A 26,092-nucleotide genomic window follows, 5' to 3' on the forward strand; every position below is an offset into this window, starting at 1 on the left:
CGGGTTACGAACTTTTTGGATCCACTGCCGCTCACTATGAAAAGTCTCTTAAAGAATTGTTAAAGATTTCTCTTAAATATTAAGAGAAATTGCATGTGGATCTAGTGTTCCTGTGGGATTGGCTTTTTTTGGTGATAATTTATGGGTTTTTAATGCTTGAAACAGTTACTAGTAGTAATTCATAACAAAACTAGAGACATAGCATTTAGATAGCAAACCAAGCATTTTTAAAATGATGGTGGGGGAAGGAAGAATTCTAGAAAAAATAATCTTATATGGATTTTGAAATAGTAAAACTTTCACTTCACTTAGTGAATGTATGCATACCTTGAGACTCTGTGTGGAGTCTTTTTTAATAAAACTAAACAGAATAAGTGGTTGATTTCGGCAGTGCACCTTCTTCAACACAGGTGGATTTAAATGTCCTAGTAGTCTTATGATTAGTTCTTTGGCTGACTTAGCACTCAGTTAGGATGTGTGCATGAAGATTTACACTGTGGTATGTAACAGCTACATACTGTTTCTTCCATAGGTATCTATCAGAGTTCCTGTATGCTTGGTTGATGTCAACACTGAGCCGTGCTGACAGCTCTCAAATGGCAGAAGAGAGAATAATGGAGGAACAACAGAAAGGCCGTAGTAGCAAGAAAACAAAGAAAAAGAAAAAAGGTATCTGAGGTGTAGAGTGTAACTCAGACTTTTTCTTCTCTTCTTGTGGTCGTGTAGAACTAAAATTTCAAATTAATCAAGTGAACGTTTATGTGGGTGGGAAAAAATTCCTGAAGTTAATGAAGATTGAAAGTAAAGCATTTTAACTAAAAACATTCTCCGCATAAGAATTTTCCACGTTTGTTTATTTCAGAATTGCTTTTTTAAAAAAATCCCAAACTCATTTATATTCATAGCTTCACCAGTAGTGTTATGTCTTAGATGCTGTAAGGTGCAATTAACAGCACCAGAGCAATTGTCTTTGAAAAATACTACATTTTTACAGTCTATAATTCCTGTGGAGGTATGGTTTTTGTAACAAGCTTCTGTAGCTAGATTCAAAAACCAAACTTCCAGTGTATTTCTGTAATTTCTATTTGGCTTCAGAACGTGTTCAAGCACGTTTCTTAATTTTACAATGGTGAATTGCCCTATTTCAGTTCAGTGGTAGTAATATTATGCAGAAACCTCATTCAAAAGTCAGGCTTTCTCTGATGTATGTCAGAAAACAGGCGATGAGAATTTCTTTTCCTACATCATAGCCAACTGCTACTGTAGTCAGAGTGGTAAGCGTGCTACTACTAAAGAGGCAGCTCAAACCAGTCTTTAAATAGCATTTAATACAAATTTGCCATGCCTAAGTGGTTACTAAGATTGTGATGTATTGGAGTTATCTTAGCATTAACTTTGTAACTGAACAGCATGCAGAAGTTCTCCTTCTTTGCTGTTCCTTCTTTTTTGTGTTTATATATCCTTGTCTTCCACTCAAGGAGAACAAACAATTAGATATGAACAGCTCAAGATCATTTCAACTAAATTCCCTTTGCTCTAGAAATTTGGAAAATTACTACCAAATTTTATACTTTCTGAAAAGGTACCAAATTTGGGGCCAGTTAAACAATGGAAGCTAAAGGGGAGCATCAAGGAATATTATTAGGGTAAGAATCTTTCTAGTTAAAAAGTTTTAACCTTCTAGTCTTAAATGTTTAAAAAATACATGGATTAAGCAAACAACAAACTGTAAATTTTAGACCATTTAATGTAATATAATGACATGCTAATACCATTGACAGTCTAACAGAGTTATTCCATTGAAGGCAATATGTTGTTCATGTGATGGTTGTTATTAAGTATGTCTCGTGATGTTTCGTATAATCAGGGGTCAGACAAGCAAAAATTTGTTCCTGATATTTAAGCTCCAGTTTTCTTTCTTTATTTTTAATGATATTTGAGGATTACATCAGTTTCAGAAAACGTGAAGGAAATATTTTGATGTGATATACGTATGTGTGCTTATGTTGAATAAAAAAAAAATCTTTGTGAAATTTGCAGTTCGCCCTCTGAGTAGAGAGATCACCATGAGTCAAGCATACCAAAATATGTGTGCTGGAATGTACAAGGTAATTTATATGTGCTTGCTGAACAATGGCTTAATTTTTTTAAAATAAGAAGTATACCTGCATGCCCTCTGTTTTTAGTGGGACTGGAAGTTAATTTCAAGTTAATAATGTGATACAGTAAATTATTTACTACTATTACCTCCTTCCAATTATAGCTAAATCATAACTTCCACCTTGCTCACAGCAAAATACAACATAAAGCTAACATTTTTCACTGTACTCTTTTCTGTCCTTTTTAGACAATGATTGCATTTGACATGGATGGCAAAGTAAGAAAGCCTAAGTTTGAGCTGGATAGTGAACAAGTGCGATATGAGCACAGGTTTGCTCCATTCAACAGTGTTATCACACCACCCCCAGTGCACTACCTGCAGTTTAAAGTGAGTAATCTTAAAACGTGGCGCCACTCATACTTTTATAAAAATCATTTGTTTACCTGCTATAGACAGTCTTGTCATTGTAAAAATTGCTCTTAACATCTTGAAGTTCACATTAAGGCTTACCTGGGCAACCACACCTAGTGGAAGGTGTCCCTGCCCATGGCAGGGGGGTTTGAACTAGATGACCTGTAAGGTCCCTTCCAACCCAAACCATTCTGTTTCTATAAGTCAAAATTGCAAGGATTTCTAGCTTTAGTTGCATGCAAGGAAAAACATAGTTTTGAATTCTTAGTAAACTCAGACACTTAGATGCTTAAAAATTGGTCGTCTTCAGCAGTTTGAGATGCTTGTATTGGTTTGCGTGAAAATAAAGTTTATTGAAAGTCCATTGACACACTTTTTGGTTGTATTTTACCTAGTAGAATGTTTTTATTACTGCAGCAAGCAAATAGGAAAATGAAACAAAGATAAAATTAAATTTCAGTTTTAAATCACAGAAGTGCTGGTTGGAAGCAATCTGTGGAGGCTTGTTCTGTCCAGTCTCCTCCCTGAAGTAGTATTATAGATCAAACCAGCTATGTCTTTGTCTAACAAGTCTGAAAAAAATCCAGGGGTATCTCCAACCTGTCTGGATAACCTGATCCCATACATTTTCAGATCCTCTTAGCCTTTGGATAACCTGATTCAGGGCTGTGCTATTAGCCTTTCCTCCTCATGTCCTGTTTGAATCTCTCAGGCTGCAATTTGTGGTCTTTCTTCCTGTGTTATATTGTGTGCTATTAACAGGGAGCTTAAGATCACCCTGTTGGCTTGTATTCACCTTGGTGTTCACTGTACCTAGTAACCAACTACATTCTACTGATTTGTGGGGTTATTCTGCCTCAGATACAGAAATTTGGACATTTCACGTTTAACTTAGATTTCTGGTGGCCAGTCTTTTAAGTTTCTAAAGGTCTGTCTCATACTGAAACTGTACTATTTTGTATGCCAGCCACAATTCCTGAATTAGTGTCATGAACAGTTGTTGTGAAAATGAAGACTATCATGGCTTCCTCCCTTGTCATAGAAGTTTTTATCTCTGAGTAAAAAAAGAGTTAAGGGGTCAAAATTATGTAAAATGAAGTTCTGAACAGCGTGAGTCTATCACTTGCCATAAACATGCCTTGAGTAATTAACATTACATCCATTTGTTCTCTTTTTTTCCTCCTGTTTTTTCCTGTACTTTCACTTGCTGCTGCATGGGACTAAAAAAGCAAGTGAATGTCAAGTTGCTCAGAATGGGGATAATTTTATCCAGAGTAGTAGTTCATTGTATTTTGTGGCACTATAAAATGATATTTAAATAATTTATTGCTGCTTGATATTTGCCTTTTAAAATGAATGTTTTCAACTTTACTGCTTATTCTTAAAGTATTTAGTTGACATAACTTTTTTTGTTCAATACAGTAATTTGTTTTCAATTAAGGTAATAAAAATAAAATTCCTTGGCAACTGATCTTACTATATCTTTATATTTTTCTTTAACATGCTAGGAAATGTCTGATTTAAATAAGTACAGCCCCCCTCCTCAGTCAGCAGATCTCTACATGGCAGCTAGCAAACACTTCCAGCAAGCAAAAATGATTCTTGAGAATATTCCTAACCCAGACCATGAGGTAAGACTGAAATACTGGAAAAAGGAGTGGTTGCTAATAACAGAATGAGCGTGTTTGTTTTTTAGTAGTATTTGTTTGAGATCGAGGGTGCCTCACGTGTACTCTGCTGATGAGCAAAGCTGAACGTTTTGGTTTCGGAGCAGGCAGGAGGCTGGTGTCGCAGTGGTTCATTTCAGTACATTCGATAATGAAATCTGGGTTGTGCTCCCTGTTCCAAAGCCTTTCCCTGCCGAGTATCTTAAATGATAGGTAGCAATTTATCTATGCTTGTTTGCTGCTTTCTGGCCACATTCAAAGAGCACATCTCTTCTACCGAGAAGGTGACATGTACATGTGCCTCATGTACCTGGAAACTGGTCATTTTCCCTGAGAGATGGGAAAAATTGGTTTCAGCGTCATCAGGCTGGAAAGAGGATTTGAATCTGGCATTTGTTTCCTGGGGCAGTTTTCTCAGCAGTAATTGTAAACACTGGTAGGAGTTCTTCCCTGTTTGTTCATAGCTTAAGAACTAAGTGTCTGTGACTGTATTTTGAAGTAAGGACACTTACTCTGTCACATCTGAGCAGGTTAAGAACAGTTACGGGATTAGGTTCTTCTGAGGATTTAGGAATCCGTGCCTCTTCTCTGGTTCCTGGTGGTGGTTACACAAGAGCTAGCTAGTTGAGGCTAACAGTAGTTCAAGGTAGTTCAAGCGTGCCCAGAGCACTTCCATTAAAAAGCAGCCTGTTTGGTGCTTAAGTTGATCTTCCTCATCAGGATTGGATCAGTGTATGGGATAAGATACCAAGAGTATGTCTAAACCTTTATGACAAGTGCCTTAGAACTTGCCATAGTTTTGACAATCCTTGAACTTAACCATGGAAAGCAGTGGTCTCTGTGGTCTGTTGAATAAAAAAGCGAATATTAAAATAAATGAAGTATATCAATTGGATTAATGAAATTAAGAGGATATCTAGAATGCCTTGATCTCAGCTGAAATAAACTGGTGCTGGAAGAGGACTGCAAAATTGTTAGAGTATGTAAACATTTGAGTGTTATCCTTGAATTATTTTTGAGGTCATATGCTTCCACTTGAAAACTTCTTGTTGTTTTCTGTTTAGGTCAATCGAATCCTAAAAGTTGCTAAACCCAATATTGTGGTCATGAAGCTACTGGCAGGAGGTCACAAAAAAGACTCTAAGGTAAGAAAATGCCAGTTGAAATGAATGTGAAGTACGGTAATAAATGCAATGCTACCACAGATTTCTTACAGCTGATTTAGCAGATTGAGGCCATAGTTAGAAATAGCTTGTTGTAGTTACTTAAATAAAGAAAACACTTTGTTTAAATGTCTTTGAAACAAAATTGGATAAAGCATGTGTGGGATGACCTGTGCAAGTGTGGGTAGTCTTCAAAAGCAGAGAGTAATTGGTAGCTATGTATCATCAGCTTGTGTGAACACCGCAGGCTGGCCTTCAGGAGAGGGCCTTCAGGCTTCCTGCTACGTGGTGGGCACGGAAGAGGGAAGGACCACACTGAAGTAAGGCACACCAGCGCCCTACAACTTGGTGCCCATGACCACTGGAGAGTGACTGGAATATCCAGAACTGGGTTGGAATATTTTCGGGATAGGAAAGAGCTGTGATTATTTTTTAAATCGCCTGCTATTTGAAAGTTTTCATCTATCTGCAGGGTGTACCTCATTTTGAATACAAAATTCAGTAGTGCTTCAGTGTAAAATTTTAAACCTTTTCCTTCTAGGTTCCTCCAGAATTTGACTTCTCCCCTCATAAATACTTTCCAGTTGTGAAGCTTGTTTGAAAGATGGGATTATTGTTAGGATACCTGAAGCATAATCAGATACCGGCTGTCAGATGGAGTATCTTGTGCTGTACCAACTGAGTAGGATCTCTGGGATAAAAGTATTATTTCATGAAATATCTCTAGTCTGCCTTCTTTATATGACCTGAATGACAACTGCTGTTTTAAAGTGGTTTGTATAATGTTCTTACAGGTGAAGCTGATTTTAATCAACTGCATTGTTGAAGAATGTTGTACCTTACTTGATTTTATTACAGATTTAATCATAAATCATTTTTATGAATGAACTCTGACAGAAAAATGGCGTTTTAAAGATTTAGTAACACTCATGGCTGAATAAAAATACTGCAGTGTAGTCTTATGTCTGTGAGGCACAGCTGAGCTACTATAAGTCTACTTTGAACAAAGCCACTTGGAGAAATGGTCAATTTCCATACTTTTGCCCAAACTGAATCAGATGTGCTCATTTTGCAAGTAGAAAGGCTGATTTCCTTTCTTGTCACGTCCAGCAAGCTAAAACAATCTTTATACAAATCAGAATCAGATAAAAACTAGACTACTTCATTTAGCACCTGCATTCACTGACTTGACTTTACTGAAGTCGGTTGTGGAGGAGGTATTTTGTTTCAAATGGAGGAGATGTCCTTAAAGACAGCAAGAAATGGAGTAAGTTATTTCTTATTTCTTTATGGCACTTGAGAATCTGCATAGCTAATACTAGAATAGGCACTAGCAACACTGGAACACAAGACACCAGGAGTGTATTTTAACTAATTTGCTATGTAATTTCAATCCTGTTATAACTTTGCTAATGCAAAGGAAGGACTGCTAATTTGTTCTATTGCTTCATCAGCTCTTGCATGACCTTCATTGCGTTGCTTTGACTCCAGTGTTGCTGCTGAATACTGCTGCCTTTTGTAAGGGTTAGTAGGGATAGAAATCCCAAACAGGGGAAGCCCCAGTCCTACCCTTCCCTTCTTGGAGGAGTTCTTCCTGCTGTGCTTCCAGGCGTGGAACAACAAAGACAGGCTAGCTCCTGTGTTAAGCAGCCTTCTACTATAAGAGAACAGGAATGTTAAAAAGCTGACTTGCTTTCTGATGAACCATACTGCTGCAAAATGATGCAGTGGTGAGCTTTTACCTCCCTCTTGACTATGTTTCTCATAACTTTGTATCATGGGGTAATACCACTTCAGTGGCATCACATAAGCAACAGCACTGGTAAGCTGTAACAGGAAAACAGGAAGGAACCTCTGAAGTAGAACAACTCCTTTGTCTGCCAGCAATTTGCAGCTTCCTGGAATGAGGAACTCTCAAGAAGTAGTTTCTCATTTCTCTGGTAAGGAGGTTGCATACTGTTTTACATGTTTGCTTATGTTGATTCATATACTTGAATGTTTCTATATCACTGCCAGAGGAATGAAAATCCTGGAAAATACAATTGTAAAGATGGTAAACTGGTAGTAGTGCAGGACATGAAGAATTCATCTACCTTTTGCTGCTGCCTTGTAAGCAATCATAAAAATCTTCAAAATCTTTAACTCCATGATGGCAGCTCAAGGGACAGCCTTTTATATTTTTCCAAAGGAAGCAGGAAGTATGAGAGTACAAGTTCTACATTGTAGCACATTCACAGAACTCTAAAAAAAAAACGCTCACCTATCCCATTTTCATTAACATTAGAATTGAATCAACAATACAGAACAAGATAGCGCACAGTAGAGAAGATTATTTTTATTTAAAATGATTATCTAAAATGGATCAGACTTTGCTTTAAAAAACATCAAGGACAAGTGTTAATTTAACCCCAAGAAGACTAGTCAAGAAACTTTCCCTCCCTCATGCAAGTAAAAGTTTTAGTGATTAAACACTATGTAAACCACAGTTCGCAGTGAATCTCGTTTGTTCAAATAAAAGTTAGTCCTTGGACTTTAAAGTTCGGTACAGCAGACATAAAGGTCCCTCGTCCATTAGAAACCTACCACCCTATTTACATTCCTGTAGCACTTAAAGTTATTAAGACTATATTCCATTACGGTTTTGAATATTGCTTTTACACAGGCTTTCAGACCCCTACTGTCAGAGTTACACCAGTTGTGATTTGCACAGAGGAGGTTGCGTTTAAGGGGAGGACACCATTTAGCTGGCTAGCAAGGAGCCTTGTCAGATTTTAGGTATTGTACAGGAGTACAGTAAGCAGTTTCCGTATATGAGGGTAGCCAAACACTGGAACAGGCAGTGGTTGATGCCCTGCGCCTGTCAGTGTTCAAGAGGCATTTAGACAATTTTCTTATTGATAGGCTATAACATTTTATTAGCCCCCAAGAGGTCAGGCAGTTGGACTTGATATTTGTAGGTCTGTTTTAAGTGAACTATTCTAATTCTAGAAGAATTATCTGGCAACATATTAATAACAAAGGATTTTTTGTTTGGCATTTTACCAGTTTCAAGTTAAAGCCATTCATTCAACTTGAACACGGCATTTCATTGCACATTTCATACAGTTAAATGTACGCTCTTTAATAATCAGTATTATATTCCTGATCAACTTCATCTCAGCTACATAAGTTTACAGATCAAGTCCTAAAATAATGCCCATTTTACTCTGAACACATGTAAACATTTTGATGTCAAAACATAACATGTTTTGCAAAAAAAATAAAGCAAAAGAACCAGCATAACAGAAACATCCCAAGTTTCCCAGCATTTGTCATTCAAAGATGCTCATTACCTCCTTTTCTCACTGCTTACAAACATTTCTCTGTTATTACTTACTATAGTAGCCCAGCCCAGTAAAATCTGACTTAAATGGTGAAAAAGTAACAAAGAACTCAGTAATGGACAATTAGTGATTCTCTTAAAAGAATTCGTTACATTTGGCAAGTCTGCAAGTGATCTGTTTGCGGGTTTGGGCATAATAGGCACTGTCTGACTTGAGCTCTGCCTTCTTTTGACAACTCCTACTCTTTTCACTCACAAAAGAACCAACCCTCTACTTAAACATTTAGACACCTTAAAGTACAGGAGCTGTAGCATAGTACACTTAAGAATGACACACCATGGAGGCTCTAATATGCAGTACATTGAGAGAAAGCCACGACAAGTCTTTATATTCTTAAATGAAGTTGCTGTTCGGGAAGTTGGTCGTGTCTGTCTTCTGGTCATACTGGTTGGTTCGCATTCACAGACTTCCAAACGTGGGTATTGGTCTTAAGGACAGACACAATCTTCAAAACCGCTGACTGCACACACGCGGGTAAGACTGAAGTTAAAGGTTGTTTCAGTGGCAGCGATGGGTAGTTGTAGGCTATCCGAAGTAAACTAGTTTTTAGTTTACGTTCAGAAATATGCAGAAAAGACAAAGACTACAGAACACGAACAACATGATACATTGTGTGTAACGCAGAACTTCACAACAACTACAGCTTCATCTGTGAGAGAAGGTAAAATGTCTGGAAAATGCATAGTCTGGTTTGCTGCCTTCACAAGTCCAGCAGAGATTATTCACTTTTTTGAACAGCTGAATCTGCTGTTTTATAAGGCAAGCATTTGCCTTTCTACTCTTTAGAAGAAGATGGTGACTAGATAAAGGGTAGATGTGACACAACATTTCAGAAGGCCTCTCTCATCAAAAGTTCAGGAGTCTGTCTGACTGAATTCTGTAGAAGTTAGTGGTAATTGAACCATACTGTACTTCTGATTTTGTGAACAGGTGTTCAGCAAGGCTTTAAGGAAACTTTCCTGCTAATCTCTTAAGAAGATACTATTATCAGAATCTACTTTAAACTTAAAGCTAAGAACACAACCAAGACAGCGATTCCTTTCTAGTACAGATCATGTAAGCTAGGAGTTTCATTTATGAGACCAAGAAAACTATATCATACTGCACAATATCTAGGAACTACAATTATGCTGAGTCTACCTACACTGCAATAAAATGGTGTCAGAATTGGCATAAGGGCAGACTGCAGCATGCATGGGCCATTTTTCATCTTTTCACGTTTTGTCAAGGCAAGTTAGCTTACCCTCCCCTTTTAAACCTAGGTTGGAGATTTCTCTACTGCATTGATTAGGGGAAAAAAAATCTGTCCTTGCCCAAGGACTCTTTCCCATCTACCACCCAATCCATGCACGCTGTGATTGTAGTATGGTTGTACAAGTGACCTGACTTCAAAGTTACTACAGTTATTGCTTGCTGGTCTCAATTTTATAATCAGTAGGAAGGAAAGAGTCATTGCAGAGGTCAAGATGCTTTAAAAAAAGCCTTGAGAGATTTAACGATTTTTTTTCACCACTGAAACAGTACTAACACTTTGCAACAAACTATTACTTCATTTGGGCCCTTATCGAAGTCTTCAGAAGATAATCAAACATTCTTAAATCACTTTGCTCTCATCCTTGCTGCATTTATAGGAAGAGGTGACTAAGTTGCATCATCAACTTCCCTTGTTCACAACCTCTCTCGTTTTTCAATTTGGTCATATAAGTGGTTCTTCATATTTTCTTCAGCGTTTTGAACTAATTAGGAAAAAAAAAAGACACAGAAATCTCTTTAAGGCTCAGAAGCAATAGGTCTTCATCTAGAAAATTCTGAAAGGACTGTTAGTACTCCATGGCAGAGTAAAGTTACAGATACTTCCCCCCCCCCAACACACATTAAAAAATAGTTTCAGTAATGCTACATAGAAAATAGGTCACACTCAAAATTAGGGAAAGCTCAGAGAACAGAGGAAAAAATAGCTGTATCTGCTACAGGGTAACATGCAAAACATCATGGTAACATTTTCAGCTTGAATTAAAACATTCTTTTTTTCTTATTTACCATTTGCAATGCCTGCAAGTGCTGCTTGCTTGTCTGTTTCTGATTCAGCTTCATTCTCATCTACATTGTAGTCAACGTTCTTGTCCTTCAATGCTTCCTGTGCCTGGTTGTCTGGAAAAATGTTATATTAAATGAGTTCTATGCTGCACAAGATACAGTTACTGTAAGTATCTAGCACAAAATTTATTTTGCTGTTGAATTAATTGCTGTTTAAAGAGTATGTTTTAATATTATTTTTCCTTTTGAATGGAAAACCTTTGCTGTAAATCTTGTATAATGAGCAAGGTAACAATCTTTTGGGATTTGGAATAAAATTCAGTAATGCATTCAGATGGACAAAGAAAAAGCATTAAGCAATTTCAGAATACATTACATGACAGCCAAAGAAACAGTGAAACCTGAAGATGATACTGAAAACATGATGGAGTTGCTTTTAAATGTATTAGCACCACTGCTAAAACATACCTCAGATTCCCCCCTTCTTGTTTTGGCTTGTCCACCAATTAGAAAGCTCTGAATTCAGCATAAAAAGAGTACTTTACTATGTGCTAACTTGACACAAAAGTGGTTTTCTGTAAAAGATTTTCTTCACTCTATCATGAATCATCCTGCTCCATACAACTTGTATGTAGTAAAATTTGCTCAAGATGAAGATTTCTTACTACAGATTGCTCAGAAGTAAATTATTTCTGACTGCTGAAGTCCTACCTTTATTTTTCAGTTTGCCAGCCAGAAAAACATAGTGGCATAGAGGTATAAGCATACCCCAGTTAAGAAAAAGAGAAGAGTCTCTAGTTCTCAAGGAGAAAGAAAAGCCAAACTATCTAAACAGCAACTGATTTAGAAACAGGCTTGAAAGCTTCTAGCCTTATACTGTCCATGTTCAGACCAAAACACTTACAGTGATAGGCCTAAAGGTCTCCAGGTTTTAAAAGAAGCTTTAAATGACAGACAGGATGCTTGGGGAATGTAAAAGAAATCCATTTCTACTTGATGATCCTTTGGCTGCAAGGAACCTACACCATAAGGTATGGTATTTTTGCTTAGCAATCAAGCCTGAAGAATACTGTGCTGGTCTTTCTCTCACAGAAACTCTGACCTTTCACAGGCCGCACCACAGAGTTTTTCTCGCACTAATTTTTGGATGATTTTTGCACCTGTTTGTTCTGTTACTTCAGTTAAAATGGAAAGAGCTAACGTGTATAGTCACATCTCTTCGGAGAACCGCCTGCTCTGGCCAGCATCTTTTTGATGCAGTTGGAAAAATACTACTGCAATGCAGATGAGATTATCCCTGCCAAGTCCACTGTGGTAACATCATAACATAATGCTTTATATGAATGCATTCACTGGGTTGAAAAGCATAGACAGCATTTCCCATGTTCCATCACGCTGCTTGTTCACTGTCTGGGCTACGGATTCAATACTGCATCGTACAAGGAAGGATAAAGGATTTCCACATTCAGAAGAGGTCACAGTGAGGTCCTTAGGATAGATACTCCAGGTAGAAAGATAGATACACAAGACAGGCTGGGATGAGCTCAGGAGAAGCAAGGAACTGAGCCTGCATGAATGCTGTACGCTTCAACTGCATCAGAAAATACTACTTTGTTCTGTGAAAAAGTGCTGATAACCATAAAAAGTGCTGATCATAGTAGGAGCACCATGCTGCGTGCACGAATTGAAGTCTACCTAAGACTGAGTTCCTCAAGACGGGGATGTCTAGATCTTGGCCAGGTTTTGACAAGACATCAGTATCTCAGCACTGTGGAGACACTGGTTCACAGTCACACGTGGTAGATGCCAAAAAACATCACCTCTGCTGACAACCTCCGACCTGCAGTTTTGCAGACGCATGATAATAAATTTCAGATACCCGAAGTCTCAGGTGAACTTTCGCTCGTGCTAACATATTTTCAAACAGGGGTAGCTAGCGTTTACACATCAACATTATAAGATGACTATGTGCAAAACATTAATATGCGGTATCTCTACTCATCAATGCTTCGGATGGGCAATACGTCTCATCCTTTTCAAAAGCATTGTATTTTTACGCAGCCTCAATACCAAGAAGTTTCTGGGACTAACGTCCCCAAATGCTGTGTGCAGACAACAGAGAGACAGAGGGAAAGGCTTGGACAGTGATGCGGAAGAACCCAGCCTGGTAGCTCCTGTTGCATGAACAGAAGCCTCCCTCTTCACCCACTGACATTAGAAGCATGCTGGGGACTAACTAACCTTTTACCTCTCACGCTAACCTTTATGAAACCTTATACTAAGTCCAGCCAGCTGCCATCACTGTTTCAGAACTCACGCTCTGTTACACACTTATATTCCTTTACTTGCAACACACAACACGCTACCAACCAGCCTTTCCAGGGGGTGATGCACCCTGCTTAGCATCATAATTTAGGAGCTGCTCCCTCTCCACCTCCTCATTGGCAACCTGCTCTGTGGCCGGCTGTAATGCATCTTGCCCAGCTACGTGTTTTTCATCTTCAGCCGGGTTCAGTTCTTTCTCTGACTCAGGGGGCATCTCCTTATGACCTGCGACAGCCTTGACTGAACCCTGTGGGTGTTTCAGTTCACCAGAAAGTTTCTCCTCTTCTGCTTTAGGGTCCTGTTTTCTGATGGCAGCTAGGCCACTTATTCTTTCTGTAAACAATAAAAATGATTGAGTAAAAAAATAATAACTTTCAGTGGCAGCACAAGTTAAAAACCTTTAATAAACGCTGCTTTGTTTTTTACATTCAATTCTTGTTTTTCTCTCAGTCATACCAGATCCAAAGAGAAAGACAGAAGACAACCCATGTTTTTCAGACTGGGGACAGCTAAAAGATGAGACTTGTAAAGTCTAGTGGCATTGTCTACTGTCAACATATTCACATTGCTACCTACTTAGAATGCTCACATATGGAGTTAAAAAAGTTTGGCAGGTGAAATAGAGCAGTTTAAATAAAAATTGCAATTTGCTACGCAACGTCAGGTTTCTGTGTATTGCGTTTCGTTACTGGCAATAAAACAGATTAGGTGTGCAAAAGCATCTCAGGACAAAGCAGTTACATGGGCAAGTTTTCAGCTAAACGAAGGCTGTTCTTACAGCCTTCACAGAGGAAGTGGAGGTAGGCTACTGCTTTCAGCAGACATTACCACATCGCTTTTCCTGTGTATTTGTATTTTTAACTAAAAAACACCAGGACAAAATTTACCCAAATAAGTTATACGGAGATGTTGTCTTGAATTGCTCTAAAATTACTCCCAGGATTGTAATTTAAATAGCATGAAAGAATAATTAAATAGGAAATTGGATTTCTCACACACAGTTCTCTGTGAGACTGATGCACAAGGCACATCCATTCGAATTAATAGTTTTTGAGTGTTTAATGCAATAAGCAAGCACTAAGTTATCTAATCTGATCTCTGCATATCATTTCCATTACTTGCATTTTGCTCGTTGACAACACATGGAAAGCACAGGCATGCATTTGTTTAAAGCCTAACTTTCAGCCATTCTGTACGGAAGAGCGGCAGCCTAGATGTATCAAACTTACTAAAACTAGCAAATTTAAAACATGCTTAAAAATCTTTGCATCCAAAAGCAAGGTATTTTCTCAACAGTACGTGAGCAATATGACTATGACAGAATGGTAACTGTTTTTATTTTCCTTTACATGCAACACGTCAATTTCAATATAACTGAACTAGTAGAAATGATAGTAATAAAAATACTTGAACAGATACTAATTATACCCTCCTACAGCTAAAGGAAAATTGATTATAATTCAGCCTACCAGTGTCACTTTTCCATCTTAATTGTGTATACAAAAATATTTTTAAAGTGTTCCGTTAAATTACAAACTTTCTCACTCAAGTTCCTAAGATACCAGTGATTTCTATCTCACCTTGAGCCTGCAGAGGGTCTGCCTTCTTTACCGTAAGTTCTTCTTTTGGTACATCATCATCTTTCGGCTGTTCTGAGTCAGTCTGCTTGAACTCAGATTGCTTCAAGGCTTGCAGCTGACTATCAGCCTATAAAGTGAATATACACAGACAGACATTGGTCTTAACATCTGTTCCTGGACTTGGAAGCTAAAATTAGGTCAGAATCCATTCAATTTTCAGTAGAGATTAAAAAAAAAAATCTAAACACTCAGAATTTTTTCTACTGTTGATGGAATTACAATCCTGATTATGCAGTGATGTTTCTATATAAATAGCATATAACACATCACAAGAACTTAAGATACCATTAATTTAATTAAAGCTGAGATTACTTTTTTTGGCTAATGTTTTACCAGAAACACTACCTGTTACGCCGTGAGGGCCACAGAACTATAGTGCTGCACATTTCTCCGCTGTTGCCCTGCTACCACATCAGGGCCAGCAGAGCAGTAAGAACAGATGGCATTAGCTACTGCTAGTACAGGGACAGGTAAACCGAGTTCGTGCATAATCAGAGTTCAATTAATCGAGGCTGTACAGAACAGTACTAAAATTATGTTGAATGCAGGCTTCAGAGAAGAAAAAAACAAAACAAAACATACAAATCAACCAAGTAGACAACAGTATCTATTTAACTGGATGAAGCTCACTTAAGGAAGAGTTTTGAATTAAGGATTATCGACTGCTGGTACTAGACCGGTCTCAGAGTCTGACCCATATGATCTGCTTTAAGATTAATGGCTAAGTTGTACACTGTCTTGAAGATCTTCCAACTCAAGAGTTAAAATTTTCTGTGCTGCTTTTACTCATATTAGCATTTAACTGGCCAAGAGCTATGTCAATTCAGTTCACACAAACATGCGCGTGAAATATGTCCGGAGGCCATGTTGCACTATTCTAGCATAAAAAAAAAAAAAAAAAGTCTGTAATGAAACTGTTTGTCTTACATATTTATCTTTTTAAAGATCCAGAGAGCGCAAGTGTACAGACATTTAGGGACAAACATTTTTATACCTGACTACGCAAATGAGTAAGAAACCCCATGGTGTGGAAAGTCAAACAGCAGACAAAAAGCTTCCTGTTACAATTGTTGATGAACTGCAGCTACCTATTGTTCTAAGCATGCCAATAAAATACCAGGTTGACAAGTCTTCCTATGGTCGTTTGGAAAACATCTGCAGAAAGAAGTGTTTAAATAATCAAGATACTGAAGTTGCAGAGGATTTGTAGGACATGATTACTTGGCTATTTTGAAAATGTTTAAGCTCAGTCGAGGACAGGCAGAACTAAAGACCTTGTTGGGTCAACACCATAAAGTCCAACATCAACAACAAATAATCTAACACTAACTCTTATGAAAGCTTGAGAAGCAATTATTACCACAGAAGATTTGGTAAATTTACTGCAATAGAACCCTATCTTCCTTCTAGTCATTAAAACCTAAAAATGCTGTATTTAAACAAGCTTCTTTTTTATACATAACTAAGCGTCTCCACCAGACACCGAACAAAAATCTATTTTCCACTTTAGGCTGGGGCACAAATACTTCCATAAAAATATGGAGCCTGAACTTAACAGCTGCAATTCAGCTCTTAATTGGACACGTAAGAGCCCATAATTTACATTACCTTAAATATCTAACTCTGTAATTTTTAATGATAGTGTTGAACAAAAGAAGTGTGCATGCTGAAAAAATTTAAGTTGAAGCGGTTGGCCTTCTTGCTAAAAAAAATAATAATTTAAACACGTAAGAGAGAAATTAATACAGACACCATATATATATATCCCTCAACCAAGGAGTGTACATCAGTCCTCAAAAGACAGAGCTGTAAGAGTGGCTGTGTATTTATTAACAAACCAACAGAGAAAATTCCATCATCTTTCTCTGATTTATTTTAACCCTGACCTTTCCATTACATAAGCATGTACATCTTGCAAACTCTGCATGAAAAAAAGGAAACCACAGTAGCTCAGCCACTGTGATCTGTAAAAAAATGGAATTATTCCAGCTACAAACTCTGGTTAAAAACATTCATGGCAATACATAACTCATCCTCTGTACAAGAAAAAGTTGCAATCCTTGAGCAAACAAACTACTGTGAAAGTTACAGCTTGACATAAAAGGCACTATCACAGACACTAGGGAACACAAGAAAACAGAATTTATTTTGGCTGCGGCTGTATGAGTGGTTATCTCAGCTGGGACCAACCCATCTGTAGATTGAAAGGAGGACTGGTAACCTGCTGCCTGCTCTGAGCAGTGACTGCCTTCAGCTATGGGACTTGCTGAAGGAGGCTGTAAGCGTGTTGCAGAGGGGCTTCAGCCGAGCTTCCCAGGTACCAGGCTGGAACTTTTAAACAAACCACATCCAGCACAAGCAATGTTAATGAAAATCTGCTGCAAGGCAACACTGGAAATTGAGTTGATCACCTCTTCAGTATGCGCTTCCCCACATCAACTTTCCAAATGGTTTGTATTTTCCACCTTTCAATCAAATAAGATGCATTTGCTGTACAAGGTTTCCCTAGCCATGTTCGAATGATGGGTTTGTTATTTACTCACCTGGCACTGTTGATAAAAATTACCGAGTTAGACAAACAAGAACTTTCACTTTCTTCTAAAGGGATAAATGGCTAGCATTTACTATCTCTAATGCTTCGTTCTTTTTGCAGTTCTCTCAAATAACACAGGTTCCCAGGATAAAAGGTCACAGCTTCAGCAGTTCTCTATTCTCCCTTTTTACATAAAGAGTTTGAGGAGAATAGAACAGAGACTGGAACCATCATCTGAACCCCAGGGGTCAATGGGAAGATGTTTCAGCCATTTTCTCCCAATCGTTTCTAGCTATTTGCAAAACCCAAATTCAGCTCTCAATGCTTTACCCTTTCCACTTACTAAGTCACCAGATTGTTTCTCCAAGTGGCCTTTTCCTAGGCAAGGAATAAAAGGCAGAAACTACCTAAACTCCCTTGCCTTTGCAATGAGAGTTGGCCACTCATATATGGTAAAAAGGCCCAATTGCAGCCACATGTAAAAACGTAACATCTGCCACAGGTGCTTGCAGTCCTGACGAAAGGGTACATCCAAATAAATTGTTGTACATCCAAACAAATTAGCTGCCTTTTCACCCAGGAGTTTCACTACCTGTTTCCAGGGATGTTTGTAGCAAGCTGAACTGCTCAAGTCCTATCCCTGATCTAACCCCACTTCACTGAAGAAGCAGCAGTAATTCACATGCCAAGACAACATGACCATCTCAGATTTCTTTTTCCCAGCATTTTTCCCACCCTCCACACCCCAGGAGGAAAGACTGGGTGGGCACACAGCCACCCCCTTTGGCAACCCTGCACTGTTCCACTGATACTGCTCAAAGTACATACAGCAATGCTTTTCGTGCCTTTTTGATTCAGAATAACCAAAAGCAAACAGCTAAAACATTTCATCTCCCCCTCACTCCCACTGCAAAAGTCTGAAATTTGTGTTCATGTGGAAAATCATGGCGCTTTATACCTATTGATGAACCTCAAAGTCTCTAGTGAAGACCTATGGACTACAGTATCATATTCGAGGCTTGCTGGTACTCTGAAGTGATTCACAGTACATTTATCCTCATCATGTATCCTCATCCAACTTCAACACACAAAGCTTTGTAAAGTCCTTTAACAAAGTCAAAAGGATCAAAACTCAGCAGCACAAATATTCTTGAAAGGGCTCCTTAACACTCTCATTAGTAGCTCTCGAGTTCTGCCCATCTCAGAGAGACAGTAATTTGGAGAACAGCAAGGTCTCCTGCAGCCTCTGCCTTGTTCTGTATCCAGAATCTCTCAATTTCACATAAGTCAGAAACATTCAACAGATATGAATCAGAGCAGTACAAAACTTAATGAGATGAGCTAATGTTAGCTGAAGATGGCAGAAAGGAGGAGAACCACTTAACAATTACACAGAAAAAGATTTGTAAGAAACTACCTCCACCATACCTGGCCACTTTTTTTGGAATCTTCTGGGAAGTCTTTATTTTCTCTGACTTGTGATACATCACTGCCTTTTTTTGTGATCTCATTTATCCTTTCTTCACATTGTTCTTTTAATTCTTTCATCTGGTTGATGCACTGTGACCTGGAGAAAACATGAACAAGTGAGCAGTCGTGAACTTCCATCCACATCCATAAAATAACTCTTCTAAAATGTTGTTTTGTAACATTATTTATTCCATTCCTTTTGTTTATTTATTTTTTAAATCTTCTTAGTTCTATTACCTGTGCTTACATTTGAGAAGTCCATAGAAAAAAAAAGATGTTAACCTATGTCCTAAAGACAAACTCAAGGTGCAGGTGGTCCAAGTTCCACTTTAAGAAATTAAATTGTTTTTGCTATACCAGCTTAACAAGCTGTACAGATTTTCTTGTCTTAGACTAATCAGTCTGTTTCAGTTAAGTCAAAATCAGTTTTGGTCCTTGAAAATCTTCTGTTATGATAACAGAAACACATATTTGGGTTTTAGATACAAAGAGAAAACAGCAAAGTACTAGGTCAAATCAAAAGCAGATGCAAGCTGCTGCTAGCAAACTAAACACACCCTTTCTCAATATTCCACCAAGGTGCAGTGCTGTAAGACAACAAAATGCTACAGAAAGGAGTTCTTTGGTAGCTATGATGAGTTCCAACAGGGATATCTCTTAAAGAAGACAGCGTGTAGTATTTTATATACGATTTTAACAGTTACACAGTGCTACCAGTGCCTCCTCTGTCATAACACTAAGGGACTGCTGCTTTCAGTTGTGTAGCCAGCCACTCTCTCACGGTCATAGAAAATGAACATCTAAATATCATTCAGCAAAGCTAGTGAAGAAAGCGTAGCTTCTTGACTGAGGTAACAACTGCTTTTGTGGATTACCAAAGTGAGATTGCAGGAGACAGTGCACCCGCCTCAGGACTGATAGAAGGCAGACAAGTTAGCAGCCTAGTTCCTGTTCATGTAATGGTGGGCTGAATTATCATTCCTGTCTCTGCACCTTCCCTGACCTATGCAAACCCATCTAAGTAGTACGGTTTCATCTCTGTAACTTGTTTATCCCTTCACCTTGACCCTGCTGTGATCCTGGAGATGCTTCCTGCAGATCTGACCTTCTTCTGCTAAACAAGATGTACTTGAAAATATTTCACAAGAGAGAGGCAATAAGCGTGAGTTTTCAGACACCAGGCTTTCTACATTTACTCTGTATCACTTTCCTGCACATGCTTATCAATCCAGCAGTTCAAGGATTTACCACTTACGCGGAGCATGACTACACAGCACATACACTTACAGATACATTTATTCTTGATGACCACAGCCTTCCATGGAGGACACTAGAAAACAGATACTCTTCTCCAGCTAGCAAAAAACATCAACAAAGGTCCAGCAGTCCCAGCTATGTCACAGCTGTGGCGCACAATAAACTTCAAGGGGAAAAAATACCTTGATTGACATGTAATTGCAACACAGCTTAATAAAAGGCTGGTACAAACTTAAATCTCCAACTTCCTTTTACTTTTATGTTAAAGTCACAAATTATTAGAAATCCACCAATATATTCCATCTGGGTCATCACTACTAAATGAGTAACAACGTCTTAAAAAAAAAAGAAACACATACTACATAACCAACTGACAATCAGTAAACATCCCAAACGTGCTAATACAAATCCTTAACTCTTAATTCAGGGAAATGAAGAACAAACAAAAAATAATAATAATAAAAAAAGGTATTTCAAGTTTTCAAGTTTGGCCTGCAAAATTCAGGTTTTTTGATTAACACGTTGAGCTTCTAGTCAGAATTCCTAAAAAATCTGGCTAAAATGTGACTGTTGGAAAAATACATATCACTAGAACAATATATGCCTGATGTAAATCCTTATGAGAACATACAAACACCAAATTTTGTTGGTTTTCTATATCAGCACACCAGAGGGGAGAATAGTAGTGAGGAGACAAGAACATTATTGAACAGAAAGAAGCCACGAAAAATTCCTAGAAATAGCAAAAATACATGTTAGTATTACCAGAGATACGAGTAAGTAGTTGCGTTCAGTTATCCACGCTTCACTATTCAATGAGAAATCTCAACTAAAAAACCATGACTATGTACAAAGTGCACTGCAGAACTGTAACTCTATCAGAAATTTGCTGTGACCTCCACAACTCAGGGAGGTACAGCTTCTCAAAGGGTATTCCCGTGTCTTAGTCCTCAAACTTCAGCGTTTAGCCTCTTTGTGTTGCCATTTCCCCCAGCTCTTAAATGAGAGTATTGCTACCCTTCTCTTCCTGCACTGGAAGGAATGTGAAGTGTGTGAGAAATCTGTGCATACTGAGATGCTGGGCATTGCAAGGACTATATTTTTCTCCAAGATCGACCATGAGCAATTTTAGATGTGTCAGGTGCTGCTTTCATCTTAAAACTGCACATCTACTGACAGCGATACAGCTATCACAAGAATACTTAGAAGAATAACTGAATCACTTACAACTCCAGAAGCCATTACTTAGAAAGAGCATACTTACAAGTCATATGAGAATTTTCTCTGAAGGTTAGTCTGGTTCTTCTGAAACCGGTAAACATCCAGCTGTAGTTTTCCATATTCTGTCTGTAACTCTTTCAAGTGTTCTGATCATAACAGGTTTAAAATATGTATTAAAATACACACACACATATATACCCAGATATATTACAACATAAATATCACACAACAGATCTGTCAGTAAGTACACTAGCTCTATCCTCCTCTTATGTTCATTACATTTTGTATACAGATGCACTGACAATTGCTAAACTGATTCATCAAAGATGCACTGGACTGGGCGTGATTAGTCTTTCAGCTGCACATATGTGTCACACAGCTTGTGTTAATATTTTGACCTCCTTTTTTTCATTAGAAATACTCTTACATTAGGAAACTTGTTTGCAAACCCTTGTTCTGCTAGATTTCAGCCCCAAAAGCACTCAGGTCTATGGAAGACTAATCAGAACATAGTATGAAATAGCTTTCATATTAATTAGCTATCAGAAGACCAAGTTTCCAACTCTTCCCTGAATAACATACATTTTACTATTGGATTCCTCTGGTTTTGAGGAATGTAAGATTCATCTTTTTTTTTTTAATGTTAGAAGAATCATCATCATGCTCTAGCATTATAAATACATTCTGATAGAAAGCTTTGTGAGAGGACATCAGAAGAACTGGCAATACATTTATTTGCCTGTTTATAGAACTTATGATGAGCTTTCCAGACATCTGAGGCATAAATTGCTAACAACGTTTTAGAGCACAAACATGAACTGAAAGGAATTAGACTACATTTTCTCGTTTATTATATGAATTTGAAAATTCTCTTGGTGCTAAAACCTATGACCCAAACACCTCAGAGAGGAATGCAAACATATGCTATAAAAAGTGGAATGAAAAATATATTAACAATACATACAGAAGCTAGTTGTATTTCATATCATTTTTACATCATTAGCAGTTAGGGGTCAGGAGTCCTACATTAAGCACTACATGGATACATATAGATTGAGAGCGGCCCTGAGGAGAAGGACCTGGGGGTGTTGGTTGGTGAGAAGCTCAACATGAGCCAGCAGTGTGCGCCTGCTGCCCAGAAAGCCAACCGCATCCTGGGCTGCATCAAAAGCAGCGTGGCCAGCAGGGCAAGGGAGGTGATTGTCCCCCTCTGCTCTGCTCTCATGAGACCCCTCCTGGAGTACAGCATTCAGCTCTGGGGTCCCCAGCACAAGAACGACGTGGACCTGCTCAAGCAGGTCCAGAGGAGGGCCATGAGGATGATCAGAGGGCTGGAGCACCTCTGCTCTGAAAACAGGCTGAGGGAGTTGGGGTTGTTCAGCCTGGAGAAGAGAAGGCTCCAGGGAGACCTTGTAGTGGCCTTCCAGTACCTAAAGGAGGCCTACAGAAAAGCTGGGGAGGGACTCTTCGTCAGGGTGTGGACTGATAGGACAAGGAGTAATGGCTTTATGCTTAAAGAGGGTTGATTTAGATTAGATATTCAAAATAAATTCTTTACTGAGAGGGTGGTGAAACACTGGAACAGGTTTCCCAGCAAAGCCATGGATGCCCCATCCCTGGAAGTGTTCAAGGCCAGGTTGGATGGTGCTTTGAGCAACCTGGTCTGGTGGGAGGTGTCCCTGCCCACTATTGGAATTGGTTGGAATTAGATGATCTTTAAGGTCCCTTCCAATCCAAACCATCCTATGCTTCTGTGAAATCCCTCTGGTGTTGAGGCGTATGCAGACTGACAGATCACTGAACAGGAAGTGTGCGGATGCAGGATCAAAGTCACAGCAGCTCCTGCACCCTCCCCACAACTTGAAGGAAGGCAGCATTCCTAGAAGACACTGGGATAACACAAGCCTTAAAGACCAATATGAGAGTGATACAGGGGGGTATTATATCATACCTTTTAGACTCTGGATTAATCGTTCATTTGCTGTGATGTTGTTCATCAGCACTGCCTGGAAGGCACAAAACAGAAAACGATGTTTTAATTGCGAAGGGCCTGTGTTACCATTAAGGTTATAAACAACAACAACCAAAGCACTTAAAACAGGATTTTTAATTTGCGAGTGCTGAGTTACAGCCAAACACAAAAACTCTATTAGCTGCTCTAGAGATTTATTATTACAAACAACAAGCACTTATTTTAACCCAGATTTCCCAGTATACATACAGAAAAAACAGCTATCACTGCACAGATATCACAAACAAAAGTAGGAGGAATTTACAGAGCCCACTGCTAAAATTGCTTGCTGCTTCATTCTGGTTTAATCTTATTCCATGAAAGAGAATACCTTGTAGTATAACTTGCTGTTAACTCCTGCTCACCTGCACTCAGGAACACAAGCATGAGACAGAAAGCATAAGCGAACTCTGCAAAAGCAACATGAAGCCTTTGCCTTGTATCACATTTCTAATTATCCACTCCCGCTTCGACAAGAAAGCACTGCATAATGTTGCTCCATTCCCTCACTTTGCACTTGCTCTCTCACTCTGAAGAAGCAGTCAACATATGAACATGATTCGTCCCTTTTTCCCCTCACTCACCCTCTCCCAACACAAATACGAATGCCCCAAAACACCAGAATATTCACTGAACTAACATGAGCCTAAATGAAAATAACTCCTCTGAGCCAAATATCAACATAACTCATGCTCATATTTAACATTCAGAAAGCCTGGTCCAGGAGTCTTAAAGATGAGATCCACTGATCCTTCAGCAATGATCCAGTCTCAAGAGCATATTTCTTATGTTTCATTGCAATTTTCTAGATCTGCAGTTTTCCCAGGACACCCCTATATTCTGCAGGGGTCTGAGGTCAGGATACATCAAGCCCACAGTTTCCCAAAGCTGCTGCTCAAGAACTGATGCATATCCATACCCACATCACTTCAAAGGAAAAAAAAAGTGCCTACATTCATTCTGTCTGCCCATGTCATGCCAGTCAATGCTGCCAGTCAGTGCCTATTTTCTTCAAGACTACGGTAACAAGTACTAACTGATGAGGAGAAGGAAAGTGTTCAATCAATCCAAATCAGATTACACAGCAAAGGCGTGGATTTGTCTTTTGTCTACCCTTTAAGAAGTCCCAATTCAAAGAAGTGGCCATTCATGTCCTGATGAAGAGGCAGATATTTTCAAACCAATAAAAGAAATATTCCTACACCATTCTATACATACAGTCAGACCATGAACTTACTGTTCATGGTGTTATGAACAAATATGAACATTTGTGAAAGCTCAAAAGCAAAGGTTTTACTCCTTTGTTAAAAAGAAAAGAAATAGCAATGACATGAAAAACAGCACATACCTAGGATTACCTCCTACCTATCTGTCGTCTCCTTTCTTATAGGACAAGATAAAAAAGGCTCTGGATTTGTTTTCACTGGTTTACTGGAGAAACTATTAGTTTGACATGGCCATTTTATGTTCAGACAGATTTTTGTTTGTTTGTTCTTTAATGAAACCCCCAAATACCAGAACCGTTTATTTCATTTTGACAGTGAAGACGACAAGAGCTAAATGTTTTGTACCTTAGGACAGCAATAACTGTGATTAGCTGATGTGCAGAAAAGCCAAAAAGTCTCCTTGAAACATTAAGAAATAAACACGTATCTTACTCGTTTGGACTGCATAAATCCAAATCAAATAAAACTTCCTTTTGACAATGCCACACCCACCTTCCTGAATTTGAGGGTAAGAGTACAGGAAGAAATCATGGAAATCTATTCACCTGTTTAACTTGAGCAGAAATGGTGTTTAATAATTTACAGAGCAGTGTTTCAACTGCCAGTTTTCTATCTGACTGTATCAATAGCTTCAGGCTTTACATTCTTCCTCCTGGCATGCAAACAGTAGCTAATCTTTGCTTCATAGCTGTGAATTAGGCAGATACTATTTTATTTTTCAAAATGCAGGGTAACAGTCAGCAAACACAAGCCTAAACTCAGAGCTAGGTAAAAAAAACAATTACATTTTAAATCTCACTGAGCCCACAGAACAATACCTATAATCCCTAGCAGTGATTATTCAGCTTCAGGATGCTTGGTATTTTGCCATATCAAAGTCTGATCTCTGACTGTGGGAGTAACTCTGTTAGACAGAACCACCTTGTTGTACTTGCATGCACGCCTTGCACAGAATGCCTTGCGACTATCAGACAGGAAAGGTCAGTCCCCGGCTTGGGGGTCCCTATGGTGGACAGCAGGCCCTCAGAAACCAAACGGAAAGCCACGCTGCCATCAGCAAATAACGAAAAAATCTTGCTACAGCTGGACAGCAAATGTTTTAATGACAGCTGAGAGAGATATTTTTTATTTACCAAAGAACACGTCTACATAAGTCATATTCTACTAAAGAAGCACAAACGTTAAAGGTATTGTTAGTTAAAAAAAAATAGGAACATACAGAAAGGCATGCATGGAAGCACTGAGATAAACTATCTCAAGGAGTATGTTTTGAGCACGTGCTCTGAACTACACACAAGCATTTCATCAGATTAATGCCTTACACAGCAGTTGCAATAAACATACTCCTGGGAGGCATACTACACTAGCTCCTTCAGCACTGGCTGTATGTGGCTTTTTACACCATCATAAACAAGCTAGCCCCAGCACCCTGAACCAATATACGTGTTTTCCAACAATAACCGAACTTAGCATATCCAGGCACATAATGAGATTCCTGATGGAAAAAAGAATAAAACAGCAAAGTAGCTGAGAAGAGTAAATATTTGTTTCAGAACTAAAACCAGTGAAAAGGGGCTTTGCACTCACAAGGAGAAAAAGGTCAGACACAGCATCAATGATCTTAAGCTGCACATACTCTATATTTCC

At 38.6% G+C, this 26,092-nt stretch overlaps 2 protein-coding genes across 9 annotated transcripts in view; one reads left to right on the forward strand and one right to left on the reverse strand.

Moving 5' to 3' along the window:
- The window catches only part of NAA35 (N-alpha-acetyltransferase 35, NatC auxiliary subunit), a 42,129-nt gene extending 36,075 nt beyond the window's left edge, over positions 1-6,054 (forward strand). For all 4 annotated transcript variants that reach the window (XM_040540816.1, XM_040540817.1, XM_040540819.1 and 1 more), the window contains 6 exons: positions 533-669; positions 2,041-2,108; positions 2,348-2,488; positions 4,021-4,143; positions 5,244-5,324; positions 5,884-6,054. In XM_040540816.1, coding sequence (XP_040396750.1) covers positions 533-669; positions 2,041-2,108; positions 2,348-2,488; positions 4,021-4,143; positions 5,244-5,324; positions 5,884-5,943 — 610 coding nt within the window. In that variant the 3' untranslated portion in view covers positions 5,944-6,054. The remainder of the gene's footprint in view (positions 1-532; positions 670-2,040; positions 2,109-2,347; positions 2,489-4,020; positions 4,144-5,243; positions 5,325-5,883) is intronic.
- A 1,603-nt stretch (positions 6,055-7,657) lies between these two features.
- GOLM1 (golgi membrane protein 1) overlaps positions 7,658-26,092 on the reverse strand; it is a 33,239-nt gene continuing 14,804 nt past the window's right edge. For all 5 annotated transcript variants that reach the window (XM_040540820.1, XM_040540821.1, XM_040540825.1 and 2 more), the window contains 7 exons: positions 23,160-23,214; positions 21,252-21,354; positions 18,689-18,827; positions 14,668-14,794; positions 13,133-13,420; positions 10,766-10,876; positions 7,658-10,461 (listed from right to left, as the gene is read on the reverse strand). In XM_040540820.1, coding sequence (XP_040396754.1) covers positions 10,394-10,461; positions 10,766-10,876; positions 13,133-13,420; positions 14,668-14,794; positions 18,689-18,827; positions 21,252-21,354; positions 23,160-23,214 — 891 coding nt within the window. In that variant the 3' untranslated portion in view covers positions 7,658-10,393. The remainder of the gene's footprint in view (positions 10,462-10,765; positions 10,877-13,132; positions 13,421-14,667; positions 14,795-18,688; positions 18,828-21,251; positions 21,355-23,159; positions 23,215-26,092) is intronic.

The sequence above is a fragment of the Cygnus olor genome, chromosome Z (assembly GCF_009769625.2).
Source record: "Cygnus olor isolate bCygOlo1 chromosome Z, bCygOlo1.pri.v2, whole genome shotgun sequence".
Taxonomy (NCBI): domain Eukaryota; kingdom Metazoa; phylum Chordata; class Aves; order Anseriformes; family Anatidae; genus Cygnus; species Cygnus olor.